At 44.7% G+C, this 22,978-nt stretch overlaps 1 protein-coding gene across 1 annotated transcript in view; it reads left to right on the forward strand.

Annotated features, from left to right (window-relative positions):
* The window catches only part of SCARF2 (scavenger receptor class F member 2), a 289,269-nt gene that overhangs the window by 124,546 nt on the left and 141,745 nt on the right, over positions 1-22,978 (forward strand). Inside the window, exon 2 of the mRNA XM_077294985.1 lies at positions 16,919-16,977. Coding sequence (XP_077151100.1) covers positions 16,919-16,977 — 59 coding nt within the window. The remainder of the gene's footprint in view (positions 1-16,918; positions 16,978-22,978) is intronic.

Raw genomic sequence — 22,978 nt, forward strand, 5'->3', positions numbered from 1 at the left:
CCGATGACTCCAGCCATAGGGTCAACCTTTCATAACATTGAAGTATTTGGGGAACTCAGGATGCATACATCAAATCAGCTGTGAATGTGCAGCATGGCTTGGACAATCACTATTAATTTTTCATCCCTAGTCAACATTACTTTGAACAATTTTCCAATAAAGTATAGGAAAACGTCAGCATCTTGTGCAGAGACATGTATTATTTACCACATACTGTCTCATGCTGCCTTACATTCCTGAACTAACTATTGAATAACTTGGAAATGTTTATATTGTGTTTAATAATTAGAATTAATGTGGATGATACTAGATCCTGCACGTCGCTGTTTGATATATTCTCTTTAATTTTAGCCATTTATTGCATTACATGCCACGATTGTACGTGTTCTCATTAGATTATGTGAATAGCATATCCAACAACAAGCTTTTTATTAGTGTAGATCATCGTAATCGTTAAACGCAGTGCATGACCAATTAACCCTTTTTCCACAATAAGTTAATTGCATACAAGTGTGCTTTAGATTTGTACAGCACAGACGGTATTAAGAGAAACACATGTGCTGTTTTATAATTAGGTGTCAGCCCGCGTGACATATCTACAGCTTTCTGCCAGTAATAACATACTGGAACTGGACAAAGCTATCTTGTGAATACTAACTTGGAAAGGTTAGAAAGTTACTGTACTTAATCCAAACTCTGGAGACAGTTTAATGGGAAAGACCAAATGCAGATCAAACAGCCGGACAGGGAAAAATACCAGCCTCCGGCTATTCCTGACTTAGGAGTTGGGTATTTCATGGTGTGAATAGTGTTCTGTCTGGGTTTAAACCCATCATTGGTATATACTGCAGATGGGGAACGTGCTGGAAGTAGTTTCTGAGTATGAGGTTTGTAATGCTGCCAGACTAATTGGCTTGCACTTATGATTTCATGATCCCCAATGGACAATCATAAACAGATTATTTGTGGAACACTTACAAAAAGGGAAAGGGATAGATTTATGAGATTTGAGATTTTTTTTCTGCTACATAGTGTTTGACCAAAATCCACTATCACTGTAGTAAGAGAGTTCAGCAATGAGTATTGAGTATGATTACTGGTCTCATTCCCAGGCATGGTATTGTGATATACCGTGATCTCCTGTGTCAAGAGACTCTATTTTGAATGCAGAGTAGCTCAAATGAAGTCATTTTAGGGTCATTCATCCCTCTGTTTTTTGCAGGTACCCTTTATACTATGGGGAAGTATTCACATGTCCAGGCCAAGTATGCACAAAATATTCACGGATGTTCATTTTTGATTTGAGTGATAGAACAAAATCATCCCAGAACTTCTCAGATCTAGGTCTCCTTGAAAATCAAGTGCACAGATGCCATCCATATGTGGTTACTGTGCTGTCCGTCTTGAAAAATTCTAATGAAAAGGAGAAGCTTTGCAAATTTTTATTTTTTGGCAAACTAGTAAATCACTGATTACCAGTAATAACAATCACCCTAACCACCCTAATCACCCAATCCAAAATTTAGCGTTCTAGATGTTTCAAGCAGTCAGGAACATTAAGAAAAAGGTTACTTCATTGGGTTGTTACTTTTGTAAAGGGGTCTGTAAACTTAAAAATAAACTTATGGATTCTCTGTTTGCCTGCCTTTCTACAAGTTTCATAAATCACTGTCCTTCAAATGACCTTTATGTTAGCTGGGACTAATGCTTGGGGTTGGTTTTGGTTGCTTGATGTGCCATTGAGCACAAAGCAGCCTAGGGAGGTTCCTGTTACAGTAAGCTGCCTTCCAATATAATACTGGTTAGATCACAGATCTGCAAGGAGGGTAAGAGAATGATCAAAAGAGAGGAAGATATATTTTTGTTTTGTAATTAAGGGTATGTTTAAGTGATTTTTTGTATTTGTATGGAAAAAATCTAAGACAGCATTAGACTCAAAACATATAATTTTTCTTACTGTTCCTATGAAAAGTTCTAAAAATAAAGGGGCTAATTCATAAAAACTTTTATGCCAGAATTCTGGCTAAGGCCACGTTCACACGTTGAGTATTTGGTCAGTATTTACATCAGTATTTGTAAGCCAAAATCTGGAGAGGAACAGTCATAGGAAAAGTATAATAGAAACATATGCACCACTTCTGTATTTATCACCCATTCCTGGTTTTGGCTTACACATACTGATGTAAAATACTGACCAAATACTCAACGGGTGCACATGGCCTTAAAAAGCTTTTTAGGCTACTTTCCCAAGATGAGCTTTTGGTAAGTTTTTGACTATGCAGAATTTTTGCACAATTTCTGCACCTAATGTCTAGGTTAGGATTACGTTTTTGTGTGCCTTTTGTAATAAGCGTCTTTATTGCATTTTTGACACTGCGTTCTTTGTCTTTGGAGTGTCTTGCTTGAAAAAAAGCTAATTTGATTTTGACACTTCCTGGTATTTGGCTTTGACAAAACTTTATTGATATACTTAGGTACATTTTTTAACTGTGGATTTTCTGCATCTAACGCAAGTCTTTGGGGAAAATCTCACAGAAAACTCTGTGTACGCGCAAGAGAAATTGATATGCTGCAAATTTGAAACACAGACTGGAGGTCGGTTTATGCTGCGTTAAAAAGAAGCTCAGTGGCCATAAGGTGTCTAAAAATCCCATCCACTGTGCTGAAACTGTGAGACACTATGTTTTTATTGCAGACCATCAAAAACTCACCGAAAGCTCATCTTGGGAATGTAGCGTATGAGTCACAAAGTATAGGCACAACTCGAAGATGCACTAAAATTTTTCAACTTTGGAGCTAGACCAGTGTGAAGATCGCCCTTGATGAATCAGAGCCAAAGAATTTTTGGGGCCCATATGATGCATTTGTATGTCTCCAACCATTCAGAGTATGTGAAGGTTTTTACTCTTGGACTACTATGGAATACAACAAGCAAAAAATGTGCATTGTTTCTCTTAATACATTATTATAAAAATATTCATCTCTAGAAGGGTCATGTTACAGGGGAGTGTGGAGTCACCTTATGGTAGACTATAAGAAGACTGCCAATGTACAGATGACAGGTTCATGGACTTGCATGTTGACACGCAATATTCTAGCCTTCATTCTCTACTTGTTCTGGTTCCGTAGGTCAACAATGAGTTTAAACGTGCTCAGTTATTACAGACAATTCAGAACGTCTCCCATAAAAATAAAGATTGGGTATGTCACCTGTGAGCAAAGGGTTAACCATTGCCAGTCTGGAAGCTCTATGTCTAATTGAACATGGCGGCCTTAATTCATTGACAAGATACATAACTTTATTAAAATGTTTATAAATATCGGCTTGATAATGGTGCCGAAACAAATCCACGAGAAACCTTAACTTTGATCTCCCGTACACAAACTTCTGCAGAATAATGGCCTTTACTTTTGTCTTCGAATACATATATCGACAACACAGTTCCTTTCTGTCTATATATACTGTAGCTTGGTGAAACGATTGGTCTGCTTCACTGACAATTAACTTAATAGCTAACTAATGACTTTCTTATAGAAAAATAGAAGAACCTCTCTCATAGCTGCATTACATCAGAGGCTGAGTACTGATTAAAGTTCTACCCTTTGGGTATTTTTGTAAAGGAACAAAAAGCCTCTTGTGCTATTACGTATCAAAGGGACTCTATATAATCCATTTGATTATTTTCTGAGAAGGTTCAGGATGTTCTTTACTTGCACTCGGAATCAGTATCTGCTTGGAAAGAGAGGGGGAAATTGGACAGTAAAGGACTGCAGAAGTATTCAGTCTAAAGTTCTTCTCCAGATGGGTTATAAAAGTGAATGCATTCTTTGTCCCTTTAAATGTAAGGACATGCTGGATGTAAAGATGTAGGATGTAAACAAGTGAAAAGTGTGCGCCATATAAACTTTTATTGGTCTGAAAACTTTGATATTCCTGAATTTCGGAACGGACTTCGCTGTCTACTGCAGTAATTCTATACTCATATGCATCTTTCCAGCCATATATATTCTGCTGTTGTAAAATATAATACTGTAAAATCAGAAAGTACTGTTTTAGGTATGAACAAAGCATAGCAAGATATGTCCATGGAAAGGCAATGTACACCGGAATATTACAATACAGCACCAAATGTGATGGGCAGTTTGCATTATACAAAACTAACAAACCTAAGACCTAGACGACTACAGCAGTTTTATATATACACACGAGTATATATATATATATTCACAACTGTACTATAGGTTATGTAGATGGACTGCATACATTGATGGTAGACTACACCGAATGTAAGCACATTAAGTAGCAGATGTACTTTTAATGTTTTAGTCTGTAATTTTCTAAGTAATATTTTATGAAATGTTGATAGGACACTATATAAAACCCTGAATAATTATGTCCAATTTTTATGCCCCTGACCGATAACATGACCTGTGGTCCAGTTTTTCTAACACAATGATTTGGATTTATGGAAATTGTAAGAGATAAGAGTAGGCAAGACCAAAACTTCTCTGAATCAATGGGGGTATCAGCATCTGAATGTGTATTATATCAATTTAAGTGTGTTATAAAAGCTTCTTTTCTTTGGAGGAGGGGCACTTTATTAATTTCAATATTGGGTAGCTCCAAAGTTTGCCAGCTTTGCCTACCAATCCTGTGTGATAGGGTCTGTTCACATGACAGACACGTCTGACTTGATGCCATGTAGTGTCATCTGTTCTATAGCGTACCATTGTAAAAATATACACTTAACAAATATGTGTTTGCATTGTATACCATTCTTTGGAATAACGGACTTTACTATTCTACACTGACATATGATGGTGAGACTGGAGCCAAAAGGACACTCAATTGTCCTCTGTAAGGCAAATACAACCATACATATTCAGCTTGTATGTTGGGATTTCTGGAGCATACCCAAACATAAATCACATGCGTGATGTGAACATAACCTTAGATAAATACCCTGTTTCGGCTTATTTTATTAAATGTCTCCTTTACTGCTGCTTAGGTATGCTGCTCAATACATCCCTATAGCTCTGGATTTTCATAGCAATAAACGCACTGAAGAATGAGAGAACACATTACAAGGGCTGCTACACATTATATTTTATTGTGTTTGCTTTTTCCTTTTACTGCTTAAAATCTACTGGGTATTTTTAATTAACATACATAAAAAGAAGAAAAATATATGTTTTACAGATCATCAAGATCTCATTCACTGCATAGAGCAAAATTACAAGTTATGACTTATTGGCACCATCCACGTGTTCTTTTTCTGTCCATGATTCTGCAGAATCTGTGCAGTATTTTCCATGTGAGCTGTGCAAAACCCCATCAGCCTGTGGCAGTTTGGCTATTTACCAAGTTGTAAATGATACTTTCCATGAGTAAATCTTTAAACGGCAAACATCTAAAGCAGTCATTTGGTGAACTGAAAGAAAAAGAATATATTATTTCAGATCTGCAGCTTTGCAGGCCAGGACGCAAAGAATCTTCTAGTCGTCACCAAGCACATGCAAATCTGGCAAGTAATAGCGATTGTATTGTATTCAACCCATAAAATGTAGTGGTGCTTTAAGGATTTTTCTGGTTTTATGCACATAAACCTTAAAAGGAACTTGTCACCGTGAAAATGCAATCCAATCTGCAGGCGCCATGTTACAGAGCAGGAAGCTCTGATATATACCGTATTTTTCTAATTATAACACGCATTTTCCTCCCAAAACTTGGGGGGAATGCAAATGTAGCTTATCGGGCGGGCAAAGGTGCAGCAGGCTCCAGGTTTTCAGAAAATGTCAGGACACGCCGCACTTTCCATCCTTTTTGCTGCGGCTCCCAAGATTCCAATCTGCACATGTGCCGCCTCCGGAGGCCATATTCTCGAAGTCCTTCGCAGTGAAGAGAATGGGAAATGCAGGGACTCCCGATATTTTCTGAAACCCTGCTCCCTTTGTAGCCTCGCACATCCAATTATTCCCTCCTCGCAGCCTGGGATTCGCAGCATTGCCCCACTTCTGCCACCACTGCCAGCTTCTTGCAGCAGCGACCCTGCCTCATCGGACCTCACTTCCCTTGTAAGCTACCATAAAAGAGGACTATAAAACGCACCACCATTTCATTAAAACATATTTTGCTTTTTTTCCTCCTCAAATTTTGGGGAGCGTCTTATGTTCCGGTCTACAAAATAAAGTACATTTTGTGAGAAAAGATTCAGCATAATTTGTGTTTTTATCATTTAATCCTTTGCTCTTTCTGGGATTTTCAGTCCGATGCACACTAAGTCCACATTCACATGTTAAGTATTTGGTCAGTATTTTACCTCAGTATTTGTGAGCCAAAACCAGGAGTGGGTGATAAATACAGAAGTGGTGCATATGTTTCTATTATACTTTTCGTCTGATTGTTCCACTCCTGGTTTTCACTTACAAATACTGAGGTAAAATACTGACCAAATACTGAATGTGTGACCGTGGCCTAATACAAAGAAAATCAGTGATAAAACCCCCCACTGTTACGGCTAGCGGAACGCACCGAATAAATAGAGATGTTTTTATTGATATTGGTGCACGGCGGCACGATATGGCGGTATGGACTAACTCAGTTACTTCACCGAGTAGTCATGAAAAAAAAGCACTGTGCCCTGTTAGGCTTCACAGAGGCACAGGCTAACTGCCCACACAGAGAGCGGTCAGTGGTCATGCATGCACACAAAACTCGCCGGAGGTGCCAGCATTCTAGGGGCTTATTTCAGCCGGGTCCCTGAACACATTCAAACACAAACTCCTCGCCGGAGGTGCCAGCATTCTAGGGGCTTATTTCAGCCGGGTCCCTGAACACATATTCTCGTGACCACACTGGCGCAAAGCACTTAACAAAGAACAATACTAGCGCATGGCCGTGCGGTCATGCGAACCTTAAATAGCTGCAGCACGTACAGGACCTTCCTAGAAGGACCAATGAGAAGCTACACCAGAGCGTGAGCACCTACAGGACCTTCCTGAAGGAGCCAATGACCGTAGCTGCAGTATCAGATCATGTGACCCTCGATCTCAACTGAGAGATCTTACTCTGGGCATGCTCAGAATGAGCAAAGCAGGACTTAGACCCAGAAGCGTCTGCTCACTGCTGCCCAGCACCGACTTCAATGGCAGAAACAGAAAAGGCAGCAGTAACTCTTAGCACAGAGTCAGACTGAGCGAGACGCTGGGACCGACGTCTCCGCTGAGCAGGCTCCACTGCGGCAGGAGAAGAATGGGAGACCGCAGCGGAGATGGACCGAGATTCCCCTGTGCAGAGGAGGGAACTCGACCCCTAACATTACCCCCCCTCCTAGAGCCCCCCTCCTTGGACCTCGCAACGTTAGAAGGCAGCAATGAGCTGCGGAGCCCGAATGTGCTCAGCAGGCTCTCAGGACCGTAACCCTTCCAGTCCACCAAATAAAACTTTTTGCCACGAACCACCTTGTACCCCAAAATAGCGTTCACCTCGTAATCATCCGTAGACGAACCCGATATTCCGGCAGATGACTCAGAAAACCGGGACATGTATACGGGCTTAAGGAGGGACACATGAAAGGTGTCGGTGATACTTAGGCGTGGAGGACGAGCTAGACGGTAGACCACAGGATTAACCAGTTCGAGGACCTTGAAGGGACCCAAGTAGCGAGGAGCAAACTTAGTGGACTCAACACGCAGCCTGATGTTACGGGCGGAGAGCCACACTAAATCGCCGGGAGCAAAGGTCGGAGCGGGGCTCTGATGTGCATTGGCGGAAGACCTCATTCTCTCCTTGGAGGCTCGAATGGCATCCTGAGTGCGGTCCCAAATGTCCCGTGCCTCCACAGCCCAGTCTGCCACCCTGGAGTTGGCAGAAGACACGGGCATGGGCACAGGTACCTGCGGATGCTGACCATAATTAAGGAGGAATGGCGTCTGTCCAGTGAAGTCGGCTACAGCATTGTTCAGTGCAAACTCTGCCCACGATAGCAAGGATGCCCTGGCATCCTGCCTGGCTGAGACAAAATGTCACAGATATGTGACCAAGGTCTGGTTGGCCCTCTCTACCAACCCATTCGTCTCGGGATGATAAGCAGAAGAGAGATTTAACTCAATACTGAGAAGATGACAAAGCTCTCTCCAGAACCGAGACGCAAACTGGGGACCCCGGTCACTGACAATTTTGTCTGGCATACCGTGTAGGCGGAAGATGTGTTTAATAAACAACGCTGCCAAGGCCCGTGCAGAAGGTAGCCGTGGAAGCGGCACCAAGTGCACCATTTTAGAAAAATGATCGGTGATAACCCAAATGACGGTACAGCCACGAGACTTAGGCAAACCCACCACAAAGTCCATCCCGACCATCTCCCAGGGCCTATCTGCCACCGGCAGAGGATATAATAACCCAGCTGGCCGTTGTCATGGAGACTTATTTTTGGCGCAGGAGACACACACCCGAACATAGTCTGCGACATCACGAGCCACATGCGGCCACCAGTATGTCCTCGCCAGTAACTCAGATGTCCTTTTGGAACCAAAATGTCCACCCACCCTGGACAAGTGTGCCCAAGAGAAAACCTCCGGTCGCAAACCGGATGGTACAAAAGTCTTGCCCGGAAGCACAGACTCTAGCGAAACCGGGGCCACAGTTCTCAGGCTCTCGGTGGGGACAATAAGCCTAGGCTCCTCTTCCTCCTCCACAGATGACACAACGGAGCGAGAGAGAGCGTCGGCACGAATGTTCTTCTCCCCAGAAAGAAAATGGAGGGTGAAATGAAACCGGGAGAAGAACAAGGACCATCTGGCCTGGCGAGAATTTAACCGCTGGGCTGTCTGCAGGTACACCAAATTTTTGTGATCTGTGTAGACTTGGAAGGGAAAACGAGCTCCCTCCAAGAGATGTCTCCACTCCGAGAACGCCAACTTCATGGCTAGCAACTCCCTGTCCCCGATGGAATAATTCCTCTCTGCTGGTGAGAAGGTCTTAGAAAAGAAGAAGCAAGGATGCTTCCGACCTTGAGCATCCTTTTGGAAGAGGACTGCTCCAGCACCAACAGATGAGGCATCCACCTCCATGATAAATGGCCTATCTACATCGGGGCGATGTAGGATGGGAGTGCTAGCGAAGTGAGACTTTATGGAGTTAAAGGCCTTGGAGACCTCCACAGACCACAATTTGGGATTTGCTCCCTTCTTGGTGAGGGCAGCCAAGGGAGCTACCAAAGTCGAGAAGTGCGGAATAAACTGACGATTATAATTTATGAACCCCATAAAGCGCTGCACCGCTTTAAGAGAATGGGGTTCCTGCCAGTCCATCACAGCCTGTAGTTTGGCAGGATCCATGGCCAATCCCTGGGCGGAGATGATATAGCCCAGGAAAGGTAAGGACTCCTGCTCAAACACACACTTCTCCAACTTGGCATAGAGGAAGTTTGCCCGTAGGAGGTTGAAGACTTTGCAAACATCTCTCCGGTGGAGTCAATATCTGGAGAGTAGATGAGAATATCATCCAGATAGACTACGACCGAGGTGGTGAGCATATCCCGGAAGATGTCGTTCACAAAGTCTTGGAAAAAGGCTGGGGCATTACAGAGCCCGAATGGCATCACCAGATATTCATAGTGCCCATCCCTGGTGTTAAAAGCCGTCTTCCATTCGTCCCCCTCACGGATGCGAATCAGGTTGTAAGCACCCCGCAGATCTAGTTTAGTAAACATCCTTGCTCCCCGAAGCCTATCGAAGAGCTCAGATATCAAGGGCAAAGGGTACTTATTCTTAACGGTGATGGCGTTAAGACCCCTGTAGTCTATGCATGGATGCAGTTCCCCATTCTTCTTCTGCACGAAGAAGAACCCAGCCCCAGCCGGTGACAATGACTTCCTGATGAACCCTCTTGCCAGATTCTCTTGAGTGTACTGAGACATTGCCTCCGTCTCCGGGAGAGATAATGGATAAACTCGACCCCGAGGAGGCTCAGCACCAGGCAAGAGATCAATAGGACAGTCATAGGGGCGATGGGGCGGAAGGGTCTCCGCCGCCTTTTTGGAGAACACATCCGCATAAGACCAATACTGCTTGGGGAGAGAGGATAGATCTGCGGGTACCTCTGTAGTAGCAACCTGAACGCACTCCCTCTGACACCTACCCCCACAAGATTCACCCCATCCCAAAATTCTGCCTGAGGACCACCCGATATGAGGAGAGTGGTACCGTAACCAAGGTATCCCCAACAGGACCTCATCAATTCCCTCAGGAATGACGAGCAGAGATATAATCTCCTGATGGGATGGCGACATGGACAGAGTAAAAGGGACGGTCTGGTGTGTTATCTGTGAGGGCAGTGTCGACCCATTCACCACTCGTACCGTCACTGGTAGAGCAAGCATAACCAGGGGTATTGCGTGACGTTGGGCGAAGGCAGAAGACATAAAATTGCCCTCCGCCCCAGAATCCACGCAGAGCTCTACCGAGTGGGAGGATGAGCCAATAATAATTGTCCCCTTAAAGGACAATTTGGAGGCAAACGTTGCCGTGTCTAGTGTACCTCCACCTACTACCACTAGACGCTGATGTTTCCTCGACTGCTGAGAACATCTAGTGGCAAGATGTCCTGACTGCTGGCAAACATGACAAACCTGGAGTGCACGAGCAGTCCGGGACTTAGAACCCGCTCGTGACACTTCCATGGCCTCATGTGACTCAGGTACCATGACCGGAGATTCGAGAGGTTTGGCGAAGGTGGGAGCCAACCGAAACCTCTGCCTACACTGGGCTCGCTCTAACCTCCGCTCGTTAAAATGGAGGTCAGTTCGAGTAGAGACCGATATTAACTCCTCCAGTGTGGCAGGAATCTCCCTAGTGGCCAGAGCGTCCTTAACGTGATCAGCCAGGCCCCTCCAAAATATGGGGATAAGGGCTTTATCCGACCACTCTAGCTCAGATGCCAGAGTCCGAAATCGGATGGCAAAATGGCTGACCATGGACTCACCCTGAGTTAATACCAGCAGTTGGAGCGCCGTGTCATCGGTGACTTGAGGTCCTAAAAAGACCTGTTTCAGAGTGCTCAGGAACCGCGGAGCACTCTGCACCACATGATCGCCATGCTCCCACAGTGGCGTAGCCCACTCCAATGCCCTGTCCGACAAGAGAGACAGAATAAATCCCACCTTAGCCCGCTCAGTAGGGAAACGTGCAGCCAGGAGCTCGAGATGAATAGAGCACTGGCTCACAAAACCCTTACAAGATTTGCTGTCTCCAGAAATTTTTTCTGACAGCGGGAGGCGAGATAATGTCGGAACAGGGGTGGCAGTGGACAAGGTAGCTGCAGCCACACTAGCAGCCTGTACAGCAACTGCGGTAACATCCACAGCTGGGGTTGAGCTCTCGAGAGCCACCAACCTACCCTCCAGCTGCTGGATATACCGCAAAGTTTGCTGAATGTCCGCCATTTACTAGCCAGATCCTGGCGCTAGTATTATGTTACGGCTAGCGGAACGCACCGAATAATTCGAGATGTTTTTATTGATATTGGTGCGTTCGCAGCCCGGGGTCCACCGTGCAGGAGTACCTGCTGCTAGCAACGGCGGCACGATATGGCGGTATGGATTAACTCAGTTACTTCACCGAGTAGTCATGAAAGAAAAGCACTGTGCCCTTTTAGGCTTCACAGAGGCACAGGCTAACTGCCCACACAGAGAGCAGTCAGTGGTCACGCATGCACACAAAACTCCTCGCCGGAGGTGCCAGCATTCTAGGGGCTTATTTCAGCCGGGTCCCTGAACACATTCAAACACAAACTCCTCGCCGGAGGTGCCAGCATTCTAGGGGCTTATTTCAGCCGGGTCCCTGAACACATGCTCTCGTGACCACACTGGCGCAAAGCACTTAACAAAGAACAATACTAGCACATGGCCGTGCGGTCATGCAAACCTTAAATAGCTGCAGCACGTACAGGACCTTCCTAGAAGGACCAATGAGAAGCTACACCAGAGCGTGAGCACCTACAGGACCTTCCTGAAGGAGCCAATGACCGTAGCTGCAGTATCAGATCATGTGACCCTCGATCTCCACTGAGAGATCTTACTCTGGGCATGCTCAGAACGAGCAAAGCAGGACTTAGCGTCTGCTCGCCGCTGCCCAGCACCGACTTCAATGGCAGAAGCAGGAAAGGCAGAAGTAACTCTTAGCACAGAGTCAGACTGAGCGAGATGCTGGGACTGACGTCTCCACTGAGCAGGCTCCACTGCGGCAGGAGAAGAATGGGAGACTGCAGCGGAGATTCCCCCTATGCAGAGGAGGGAACTCGACCCCTAACACCCGCTGGGCTGAAAATCCCAGAAAGAGCAGAAGATACAAATACTGGTTATTCTGAATCTTTTCTCCCCAATTTGTACATTGATCTACTCCGCTCCCCCTGCTCTATAACTTGGTGCTGCAGATTGTGCTACATTCTCATGGTGACAGGTTCTATATAAAGAAGTTGCATACACATATGTTGGTGAAAATGGACATTGCGGGGTGTCAATTCATTTTCACAGAGGGAACGCATAGATCATGCACTCCATCTAATACCTCATTTTCTGCAATTTTCTAATATACTGTATATGAAGCTTCAAGCCGGTAAAGCCGTAAAGCAGGGCACATCTATCTGATGCAAGATTAAAGAACTGCACTGAAAAATAGCTTCAAATTATATTGTTTCAAATGAAGAACATGAAAAAAATTCAGATTTGTCGTGAGTATTAGTAGCCATCTGTCTTTATCTACAGATACCTGCCTATGGTTTCCAGGCTGCTGAAAGCCTTCACAGTAGAGGCAGGGTATATGACAAGCAAGTCCCCATACTGTCATGGCCTATTTTGAGTCATTTCCACTTTTGGGGGGAGGACTTAATTCATTCAGTTGTACAATGTTAATATTCACCTGAATAGGTTTTATTAGAGAATGCAAAGATTTATAATAAAAGAAAGATTAAAAATTGGATGTATAATTGATATTTTGGCAGAAAGTTACGTATTCTCTGAGGGTCTGACAGTCATTTTTTTCTTGACCTAAATTGAATGGAGCTTTTCAAAAACGTACATTCTTCTAAAATATGCACTCTCGTCATGTATAAACAAAAATTATTTCTTTCTACAAATTTCTCAGCATTTAACACATATACAGCTCTCTACTTGGAAGGATTACTGCAGCTGGTTCACACACCAATAATTTTTTAGAGTTTGAGATCGATAGACTCTGCATTGCAGCAGTTGCCAGAAATGCTATTTTCTTGCATTTGGAAGAAAGCTTGGCAGGTTTGAAACATTAAGGCCATGTTCACACAGTGCGTTTTTTACCGCGGAACCGCGGCGGTTTTGCCGCTGCGGTTTTGCCGCTGCGGTTCCGCAGCTGTTTTCCATGCAGGGTACAGTGTACCCTATGGAAAACAGGACACACTGTGCACATGGTCCGGAAATTTTAAAAAAAAAGCCGTGCTGAATAGCTCCCGGAAAAAAGAAGGAGCATGTCAATTCTTCTTCCTGAACCGCAGCGGTTCTGCACCCATAGACCTCCATTGTGAGGTCAAAATCGCAGTAAAACACGCAGATCAAAAATATATCTGCGTGTTTTACTGCGGTTTGATGTGCAGAACCGCTGCTGCAGGAAGTGCGGGGAAGCCGGCGGAAGTGCGGGGCCGGAAGTGCGTGGGCGGAGAGACATGGAGGCATAGCGTCGCATGGGGATCGTGTCGGCCGTTTGATTGATTTGGTATGTGTGTGTGTGTGTGTGTGTGTGTGTGTGTGTGTGTGTGTGTGTGTGTGTGTGCCCCCATGCGACGATAGTGCCTCCATTGTGCTAAGTCGCCGTATGGGACTACTACTCCCATCCGGTATTAGGATGGGAGAGTTGTCCCTGTGTCCGGCGACTTAGCACAATAGTAAAGTTTACACCAAACACCTACACACAATACACATACATGACACACAGTACAGTACATACAACACATAACACAGAGTATATACTCACCAACAGCACACTTGTAGGCGAAGCCCTCGATCCTCCAGGAAAAAATCCAAAAATAATAAACCAAATCCATACTCCCTGTCCGCAGAATCCATAAAACGAGTGTCCCACGCCGATCCCCTGCTCTCCGGCGATACACTGCCAGGAGCGAAGCTCCTAGCAGTGTATCGCGTACTGTTCCGGAGTTCAATGGCTCCGGCGTCTCGGTTAACAGCAGTACAGCTGCGTTGAACTTTCCCACGCAGCACTGCCGTTAAGCGAGAGTGCCGGGGTCAATGACCGCCGGTAAACTCGCTCGCGCATGCGCAGTGACACACCGACAGGAACTATGGCTCCTGTCAGTGTGTTGCTGCAGCCGTGGAGAGCAGACATATCTCTGGATGTGTCTGTTCTCCATGAAAAATCTTCGTGGGATACGTGGATACTTAAATACGTGACATGTGTCACTTAAATACGTGGCACGTGGCACTTAAATACGTGGCACGTGTCACTTAAATACGTGATACGTGGCACTTAAATACGTGGCACGTGGCACTTAAATACGTGGCACGTGGCACTTAAATACGTGGCACGTGGCACTTAAATACGTGATACGTGGCACTGAAATACGTGGCACGTGGCACTTAAATACGTGATACGTGGCACTGAAATACGTGGCACGTGGCACTTAAATACGTGGCACGTGGCACTTAAATACGTGGCACTGAAATACGTGGCACTGAAATACGTGGCACGTGGCACTGAAATACGTGGCACTGAAATACGTGGCACGTGGCACTTAAATACGTGGCACTTAAATACGTGGCACGTGGCACTGAAATACGTGGCACGTGGCACTGAAATACGTGGCACTGAAATACGTGGCACGTGGCACTTAAATACGTGGCACGTGGCACTGAAATACGTGGCACGTGGCACTTAAATACGTGGCACGTGGCACTTAAATACGTGGCACGTGGCACTTAAATACGTGGCACGTGGCACTGAAATACGTGGCACTGAAATACGTGGCACGTGGCACTTAAATACGTGGCACGTGGCACTGAAATACGTGGCACGTGGCACTGAAATACGTGGCACGTGGCACTTAAATACGTGGCACGTGGCACTTAAATACGTGGCACGTGGCACTTAAATACGTGGCACTGAAATACGTGGCACGTGGCACTGAAATACGTGGCACTTAGGCTATGTTCACATTTGCGTTGTGCGCCGCAGCGTCGGCGCCGCAACACACAACGCAAAGTAAAACGCAGCAAAACGCATGCACAACGCTGCGTTTTGCGCCGCATGCGTCCTTTTTTTGATTGATTTTGGACGCAGCAAAAATGCAACTTGCTGCGTCCTCTGCGCCCGGATGCGTGCGCTGCAGTGACGCATGCGGCGCAAAACGCGGAGCGCTGTCATTCAAAACACGTCCACTCATTTTGGTGTTTAGTCCCAAAATGGAGGATGGAAGAAGAAAAGGGTTGGACAAGGAAATGACATCATTTTTATTTTTTTTTTCCCCCCCACTGCAGTAAACTTTATTTCTGTCAAACACAGACAATCTGCAGACAAAACTGCATCAAAAAACGCACTAAAAAACGCACCAAAAAACGCACCAAAAACGCAACAAAAACGCACCAAAAAACGCACCTGCGTTTTCTGCAGAGACCTGCAGTTTCAGTCAGGAAAAAAAAAGGATGGAAATCCTGAACGTGTGAACATAGCCTAAGTGGTTACAGAGTTCTCTCTCATGTATCACAGGAAGTGCCAAGAAATAAATATATATCAATCTACATCTCATTGCAGACTATAGTTTGTGGGTTGGTTGGTTGCTCTGGTGGAAATGTTACTGTATTGCAGGAAACACTGACCAAGAAGGGGTGTACATGGCCGATACCAGTGATGACATCTGCTGTGGCCTACAGATGTGGGCCAGTTGGTATCATGGGCTGAAAACCACTTTTTTGATCATTTTAGATCTAAACTGTGGAAGATGGACATCTATATTGCTATTTAGTATAATAAGAACGAGAACAGAAAATCGGGACAAGGGCATAACTAGAAATCAACTAGCTCTAGAAAAACACAGCAAACCATATGCTTACTACCACCATAGTAGCCCTATACTTACAATGTGCAGTTGGAGGTAATGGCGTTACTGGGGTTGAATTCAATATAAATCAGGCAGGGTGAAAGAGCTGTATTGAAGTAGAGCGTTGTATGGCTTAACAGTAATTTCAGGAGAGGACATATCATTGAGGCAACCTGTGGAGCCGCACAGGGGCCCAAGCGGTAAGAGAACCACTTCTATCTCACAGGGGCCCAGTTCTGTATATGTGTGCACCATTGAGTAATTGCATGTATTAGTTCCCATCTAGTATTGTTCATACCCCAGAATTTTCATTACGTTCCTCACTGTTTGATGGCAGCTTGCATTTTGAAGCTTCCGGGTAATGGTGGGGAAAATGAGAAGGTCACATTATTGACCAAGTCTCCTACTAGCCTTGTGGAATAGGATGCAGATGGTAAGTCTGTATACACAGAGGACCTGTCGGCTCACCTGACTTTATCCTAGAAATAAATGAAGAATATGACAACTGGATGTTAACGGTTGGGGGGGCAGGCCCATAGCAATTTAATACTGTCCAATCAATGCTGACAATGCCCAACTGTATGCAGACACAGCCTCTTGAAATAGGGAAAGGTAACACAATGTTATCAGGTTATTCCTAGATGTTTAAGAGGAATAATGGAGGAACTTCACCGTGCAGTAAGATAAGAAAATATTTAAATCCAACTTTAAATCCACACTGATTTTAAATCCATTTAAATCCACATACACTGATTTGAATTTTTTATACATTGTGTAAATAAATGTGTTTTTCTTTACAGTTTTTACAGTATTTTTTTTTCTCTTTTGAAAATACAGTGGTTCATTTTTTGCCTGCTGTGCAGGGTGGAAGCAGCTCGGAGAAGAATGTCCCATAGGTAAGCATAAACTTATATTGGTGAATTGGAAAAAGCAATTCTAGGGATGTGCTGAGAACTGGAAAATAGTGAGCAGAACAGTATTACTAGAAGTCGCTTAAGTGGGTTCTCTTGGAAGAGGAAAAGAAAATAAATGTGGATAAATTCTTAAGAACCTTTAATTAGTAACATGCATATTTTGAATTACAGAGGTAATCACTACAGTTAATTAAATGACCACCATCTTGTTAAACTTATAGAAACCTGCCCTAGAATGTGTTAGGACAGGTGCCTGTGCAGTAGGACTCTTCATCACCTCCATTTATGAGTAGCATATTCTGATCTAATATGTGAAAATCGGGGTTGCAGAGACTAAGAAGAGACCGCTCACCTTGCTGTCCATCCTGTCTTTCTGATTTAATACTGGAGATACCAAGGGTGCCCAGGTAAGAAGGACTATTCGCACTGCTGTCCACCCTGTCTTTCTGTTCTAATACTGGAGATTCAAGATGTACTGAGGTAATAAAATGCTATTTCACTACTGTTCACACTGTGTTTCTAATCTGAAACTGAAAATACAAACGTTACAAAAAGGTAAGAAGTGGCTCCTGACATTGCTGTCCACTCTATATTTCTGATCTAATAATGGAGAGAGTAGGAGTGCTGAGGTATGTTCTCATTCCTGTTCACCTGTCTTTCTGATCTAATACTGGAGGGAGCAGGAGTGCTGAGGTATGTTCTCACTCCTGTTCACCTGTCTTTCTGATCTAATGGAGGGAACAGGAGTGCTGAGGTATGTTCTCACTCCTGTTCACCTGTCTTTCTGATCTAACACTGGAGGGAGCAGGAGTGCTAAGGTATGTTCTCACTCCTATTCACCTGTCTTTCTGATCTAATGGAGGGAACAGGAGTGCTGAGGTATGTTCTCACTCCTGTTCACCTGTCTTTCTGATCTAATACTGGAGAGAGAAGGAGTGCTGAGGTATGTTCTCACTCCTGTTAACCTGTCTTTCTGATCTAATGGAGGGAACAGGAGTGCTGAGGTATGTTCTCACTCCTGTTCACCTGTCTTTCTGATCTAGTGGAGGGAACAGGAGTGCTGAGGTATGTTCTCACTCCTGTTCACCTGTCTTTCTGATCTAATACTAGAGGGAGCAGGAGTGCTGAGGTATGTTCTCACTCCTGTTCACCTGTCTTTCTGATCTAATACTGGAGGGAGCAGGAGTGCTGAGGTATGTTCTCACTCCTGTTCACCTGTCTTTCTGATCTAATGGAGGGAACAGGAGTGCTGAGGTATGTTCTCACTCCTGTTCACCTGTCTTTCTGATCTAATAATGGAGGGAGCAAGAGTGCTGAGGTATGTTCTCACTCCTGTTCACCAGTCTTTCTGATCTAATACTGCAGGGAGCAGGAGTGCTGAGGTATGTTCTCACTCCTGTTCACCTGTCTTTCTGATCTAATAATAGAGGGAGCAGGAGTGCTGAGGTATGTTCTCACTCCTGTTCACCTGTCTTTCTGATCTAATACTGAAGGGAGCAGGAGTCCTGAGGTATGTTCTCACTCATGTTCACCTGTCTTTCTGATCTAATACTGGAGATACCAGGAGTGTTGAGTTAAGAAGAGGCTGCTCACACTACTGTCCACCTTGTCTTTCTGGAGATACTTTTAGTGCTGAGGATAGAAGAGGATGTTTATATTGTCCACACTGCATTTATTTGTGATTTAATACTGGAAATACCAAGGATGCTGAGGTAAGAAGAAGATGCTCATGTTGCTGTCCACCCTGTGTTCCTGGTGTAATACTGAAATTATCAAGAATTCTGAGGTAAGAAGAGAATGCGCACCATGCTGTCCATCCTGTCCTTCTGATCTAATACTGAAGATAGCAAGTGATGAGGAAAGAAGAGGCTACTCACTCTGTTGTCTACCATGTTTCTTATCTAATACAGAAGATCATGGGTGCTAAAATAAGAAGAGTCTGCTCAACCTGCTGCACACCATATCTCTTATCTAATACAGGAGAGACCAGGGGTGCTGAGGTAAACAGAGTCTGCTCACACTGCTTGGAAAAAAGGTAAAAAGAGGTTCACCGCAGTTGCACAGTCCCTACGGAACATGGAATAAATGTTACTGCCATCAACGATGATGATCAGAATGTAGTAAAAGAAATCCAGCTCAATGGTATGAAATCTTCAACTTCATTTGTATGTGATTAAAACATGTCCACATACATCATTAGTCCATAGATGGGAATATGTAAGCATTTCTGGTGCACTTAGCACACTTACTCAAAGTTGAAGATTTTATTACCTTGAACTAGACTTCTACTAGATTTCTGCTCACACTGCTGCCCCTTCATCCTTCTAATCTAATACTGATTGTACTAAAGGTATGGAAGTAAGAAGAGGCCACTCACACTGCTGTCCACCCTGTCTTTCTGATCTAATACTGGAGATTCCAGAGGTGCTGAGGTAAGAAGATGTTGCTAATTTTCACTCTGACTTTCTGTTCTAATAATGAAGATACCAGGGGTGCTGTGGTAAGAAGACGCTGTTCACTCTGCAGTCCACCTTGCTCATCTAATACTGGAGATACCAGGAATATTGAGGTAAGAAGAGACTGCTCACACTGCTGTCCACCCTGTATTTCTGAATGCAGAGTGGCTGCTTTCACCTGGGGACAGCTGGCAGCATGTGAAATGGATTATCTCCAGCTCACAGTGGTCCAGCTCTTACTGCACATGCTCACTGGCAGATGTTCCATGAACATTCTAGGGCAGATTTTGGTCTGTGTAAAAAGACTGCAACCATTTTAATGTACTGCAACCATTTTAATGTGCTTACCTCTCTAGACACAATAAATGTGATTTGCTAATTAAAGATATTTGGAATTTATTTATAACTACATTTCATTTATTTATCCATTTTTTCCATTCCTGGAGAACTCTTCTAATTTGAGTAATCAATGCAATTTATATGTAACAAATTTGTGTTAGACAGATGACTGGTAAATGTGGAGATATTCCTTTTAAAAGTGCTAGCGTATACTTGGGATTACACCTCAAGTTAATACTGCCTACAGGATCATGAAAAAATTAACAAATAGTGCATGTAGAATGAATAATAAATCCGCTGTAATTCCAAATCCTTCTTGAAAGTCATTGGAGAGATCAAGAAGGCTGTCAGATAATAATGTTATCCAGTTACCAAGTAGCTGTTTTTTTTACCTCCTCAACAGCTGTTTTAAAATGGGTCTTGTTCCACAAAATCTAAAACCTATATTCCCTTCAAGCATTGTTGCTACTTATCCTATATGCAGTGATTGGAAATATGAATAGATACTGGACTAGATGAAAGCGTCTCAGTGGGTTCCTTTAACTATAATATAGGTATAGTACAATGCCAAAGATTTCACTTCCTTCTTGCATGAGTGATATCGATTGAAAATTATTCAGTAGCTCAGAAATCTGCTAATCCTTGCAGTGCACAATACGTACGCTGGGGGGATTAAGAGGTCTGCAGACACACAGAGTGAGTACCGAACAGGAGAGTCCTCCATACAGTTTTATGGGCACCACACAGTCCATCATACAGTATTATGTGTACCACATTGTCCTCCGTGCAGTATTATGGGCACCACATAGTACTCCATTCAGTATTATGGGCACCACATAGTCCTCCACACAGTATTATGGGCACCACATAGTTCTCCATACAGTATTATGGGCACCACATAGTCATCCACACAGTATTATGGGCGCCACATAGGGCTTCATACAGTATTATTGGCACCACATAGTCTTCTGCAGCGCCCCCACTGCCGCAGGGCCGAGGGGTACCCGGTACCGGGCCTCTGAGTCTCTGCTCTGGTTGTCACGGTGGCTAGGCCCGGTCCGTGACCCTGCTGAGGGGCGCACAATAAAAGGTGATGGTATGGTGCTGATGTTATGGTGCGGTGTAGTGCCGGTCGCGGTCAATAACGAGGACACCAGGTTGCAGTCTCTTTACCTCTTTACTGAAGGTTTCTGAGTCCTCAATCTGGAATACGGTTAACCGGGCTGCGCAAGTCCGGCCGGTCCGATGGCACCTCCAGAGTTCCCTTTGCAGGTGGAAATCTGTGCCTACCTTCCTGCGCTTGTGTGTTGTGGTCCTCCCCTGCTGTGCTTACGGGATAGTCCCCACAACTGTTGTGTCTGTTTCTCGTGTTCCCTCACAACTCGATTCTGATGTTCTCCCTCTACGTCCCCCTGATCTTACGGTTAGGACGCACCCGTATGACGGGGAGGCTCGGAGCTCTTCCGGGACTCCAACGTCGCCCCACTCCTGTTGTTACCCCCCTGTGTCTTCCTGGGTCTGGGTGAGACAGCCCGCCTGTAACTGACTGTCCTGCCGTAGGTTTGAAGTTTGGCTTGGAGCTCTATACTTCCTTGGCGTTCCGGCCACCGGTTATGCGCCTCAATAGGATGTTGCCTCGCCTTACAGCACAACTCCTACTGGTATTCTCCTTGTTGCGTTGATCTCGTTTCTCACTCAGCACAATAAACCTCGCTTCTTGTCCTTTCTTGGGGTACCGCCGCTATATCGTGCAGGCACGGTCCCGTAACGTTCTCTCTGGTTGCTAGGCCTCTGTCAGGATCCCACCCCTGACAGGGACCCCTCTGAATCTTCCCCTACAACACCCTCTGCCACAAGGTGTTGCCTGGTTCCAACCCAGTCAGCTTTCTCTCTAACTTCCTGCCTAACCCCCAGTTTTACCAGATTGTGAGGAGTGGCCTAATAAATAGAACCCTTAGCTCCCCCTGGAGGCCAGACTGTGAAATGTATTGGTGTCTGTGATACCTGGTCAGATGAACTCCTTCAGTGCCATCAGACATACCATAGCCCCCCTTAGTGGTGGAGCAACAGTACTGCAACGACCAGGACTCTGGGGCGCTGCACTTCCATGCAGTATTGTGGGCACCACATAGTTCTCCATACAGTATTATGGACACCACATAGTGTGACGGGGTGTACGGCAGAGCAGGAAGGGACAACAGGCCAAGGGATGATTCCACAGATTTATTATCAAGAACGCTGGAACAACACATGCAGGTAGATCTACAGAGTCCACAATTAGTCCAACGGAACAGGTTCGGGGGCACCTCCCGATAATCCTTGTGCCAGCTAACAAAACAATAGTCCACACGAGTCCAAGCGATCACAAAACTATCCCTCGAACGACGAGATATGTCCTCAGCTCAAGTCTCGCCCCGTTCGCTTCCGCAGTCACAGATGTATGTGGGGTCTTGCCTCAGCTAAGAATCCCCTGTCATGGTTCTCAATGGCAAGAGAACGTAGTAAAGCATACAAAAAGGACTAGCTCTTGGAAGATGGGAACTCTATCATGATCTCTGCAGGCAGAGATCATAGCAAGCCTATAGAGGGACAAGCTCTCGGAAGATGGAACTATACTGACCATGAACTAAGCCTGCCGCGCAACTAGAAATAGCCAGGTAGCATTTCCTATTTATCGCTAGATGCCCAGCTCTGGCCTAAGACCTAAATAGCTAGCAGAGGGAAATATAAGACCTGGCTCACCTCTAGAGAAATATTCCAAAGAAGACAGTAGCCCCCCACATATAATGACGGTGAGTTCAGATGAAACAACAAACGCAGCAGGAAAATAGTCTTAGCAAATTTGAGGTCCGCTTACTAGATAGCAGAAGACAGATAGTATACTTTCATGGTCAGCAGAAAAACACTAACAAAACACCATCCAGAGATTACCTTAAACTCTGGCATTAACTCATAACGCCAGAGTAGCAATCCCTGATCAACGAGAGCTTTCCAGACACAGTAACAAAACTTCAGCTGTGAACTGGAACAAGTAGGCAAAACAAAACATGGACAAAAGTCCAACTTATCTAGTAGTTGTCTAGAAGCAGGAACAAGCACTGAGAGGCATCAGATAACATTGTTGACCGGCAAGAAACCACCAGAGAAAAGAGCTTAAATAGCGACACCCACTACTGATGGAATCAGGT

The sequence above is a fragment of the Ranitomeya variabilis genome, chromosome 1 (genome assembly GCF_051348905.1).
Source record: "Ranitomeya variabilis isolate aRanVar5 chromosome 1, aRanVar5.hap1, whole genome shotgun sequence".
In the NCBI taxonomy this organism is placed as follows: Eukaryota; Metazoa; Chordata; class Amphibia; order Anura; family Dendrobatidae; genus Ranitomeya; species Ranitomeya variabilis.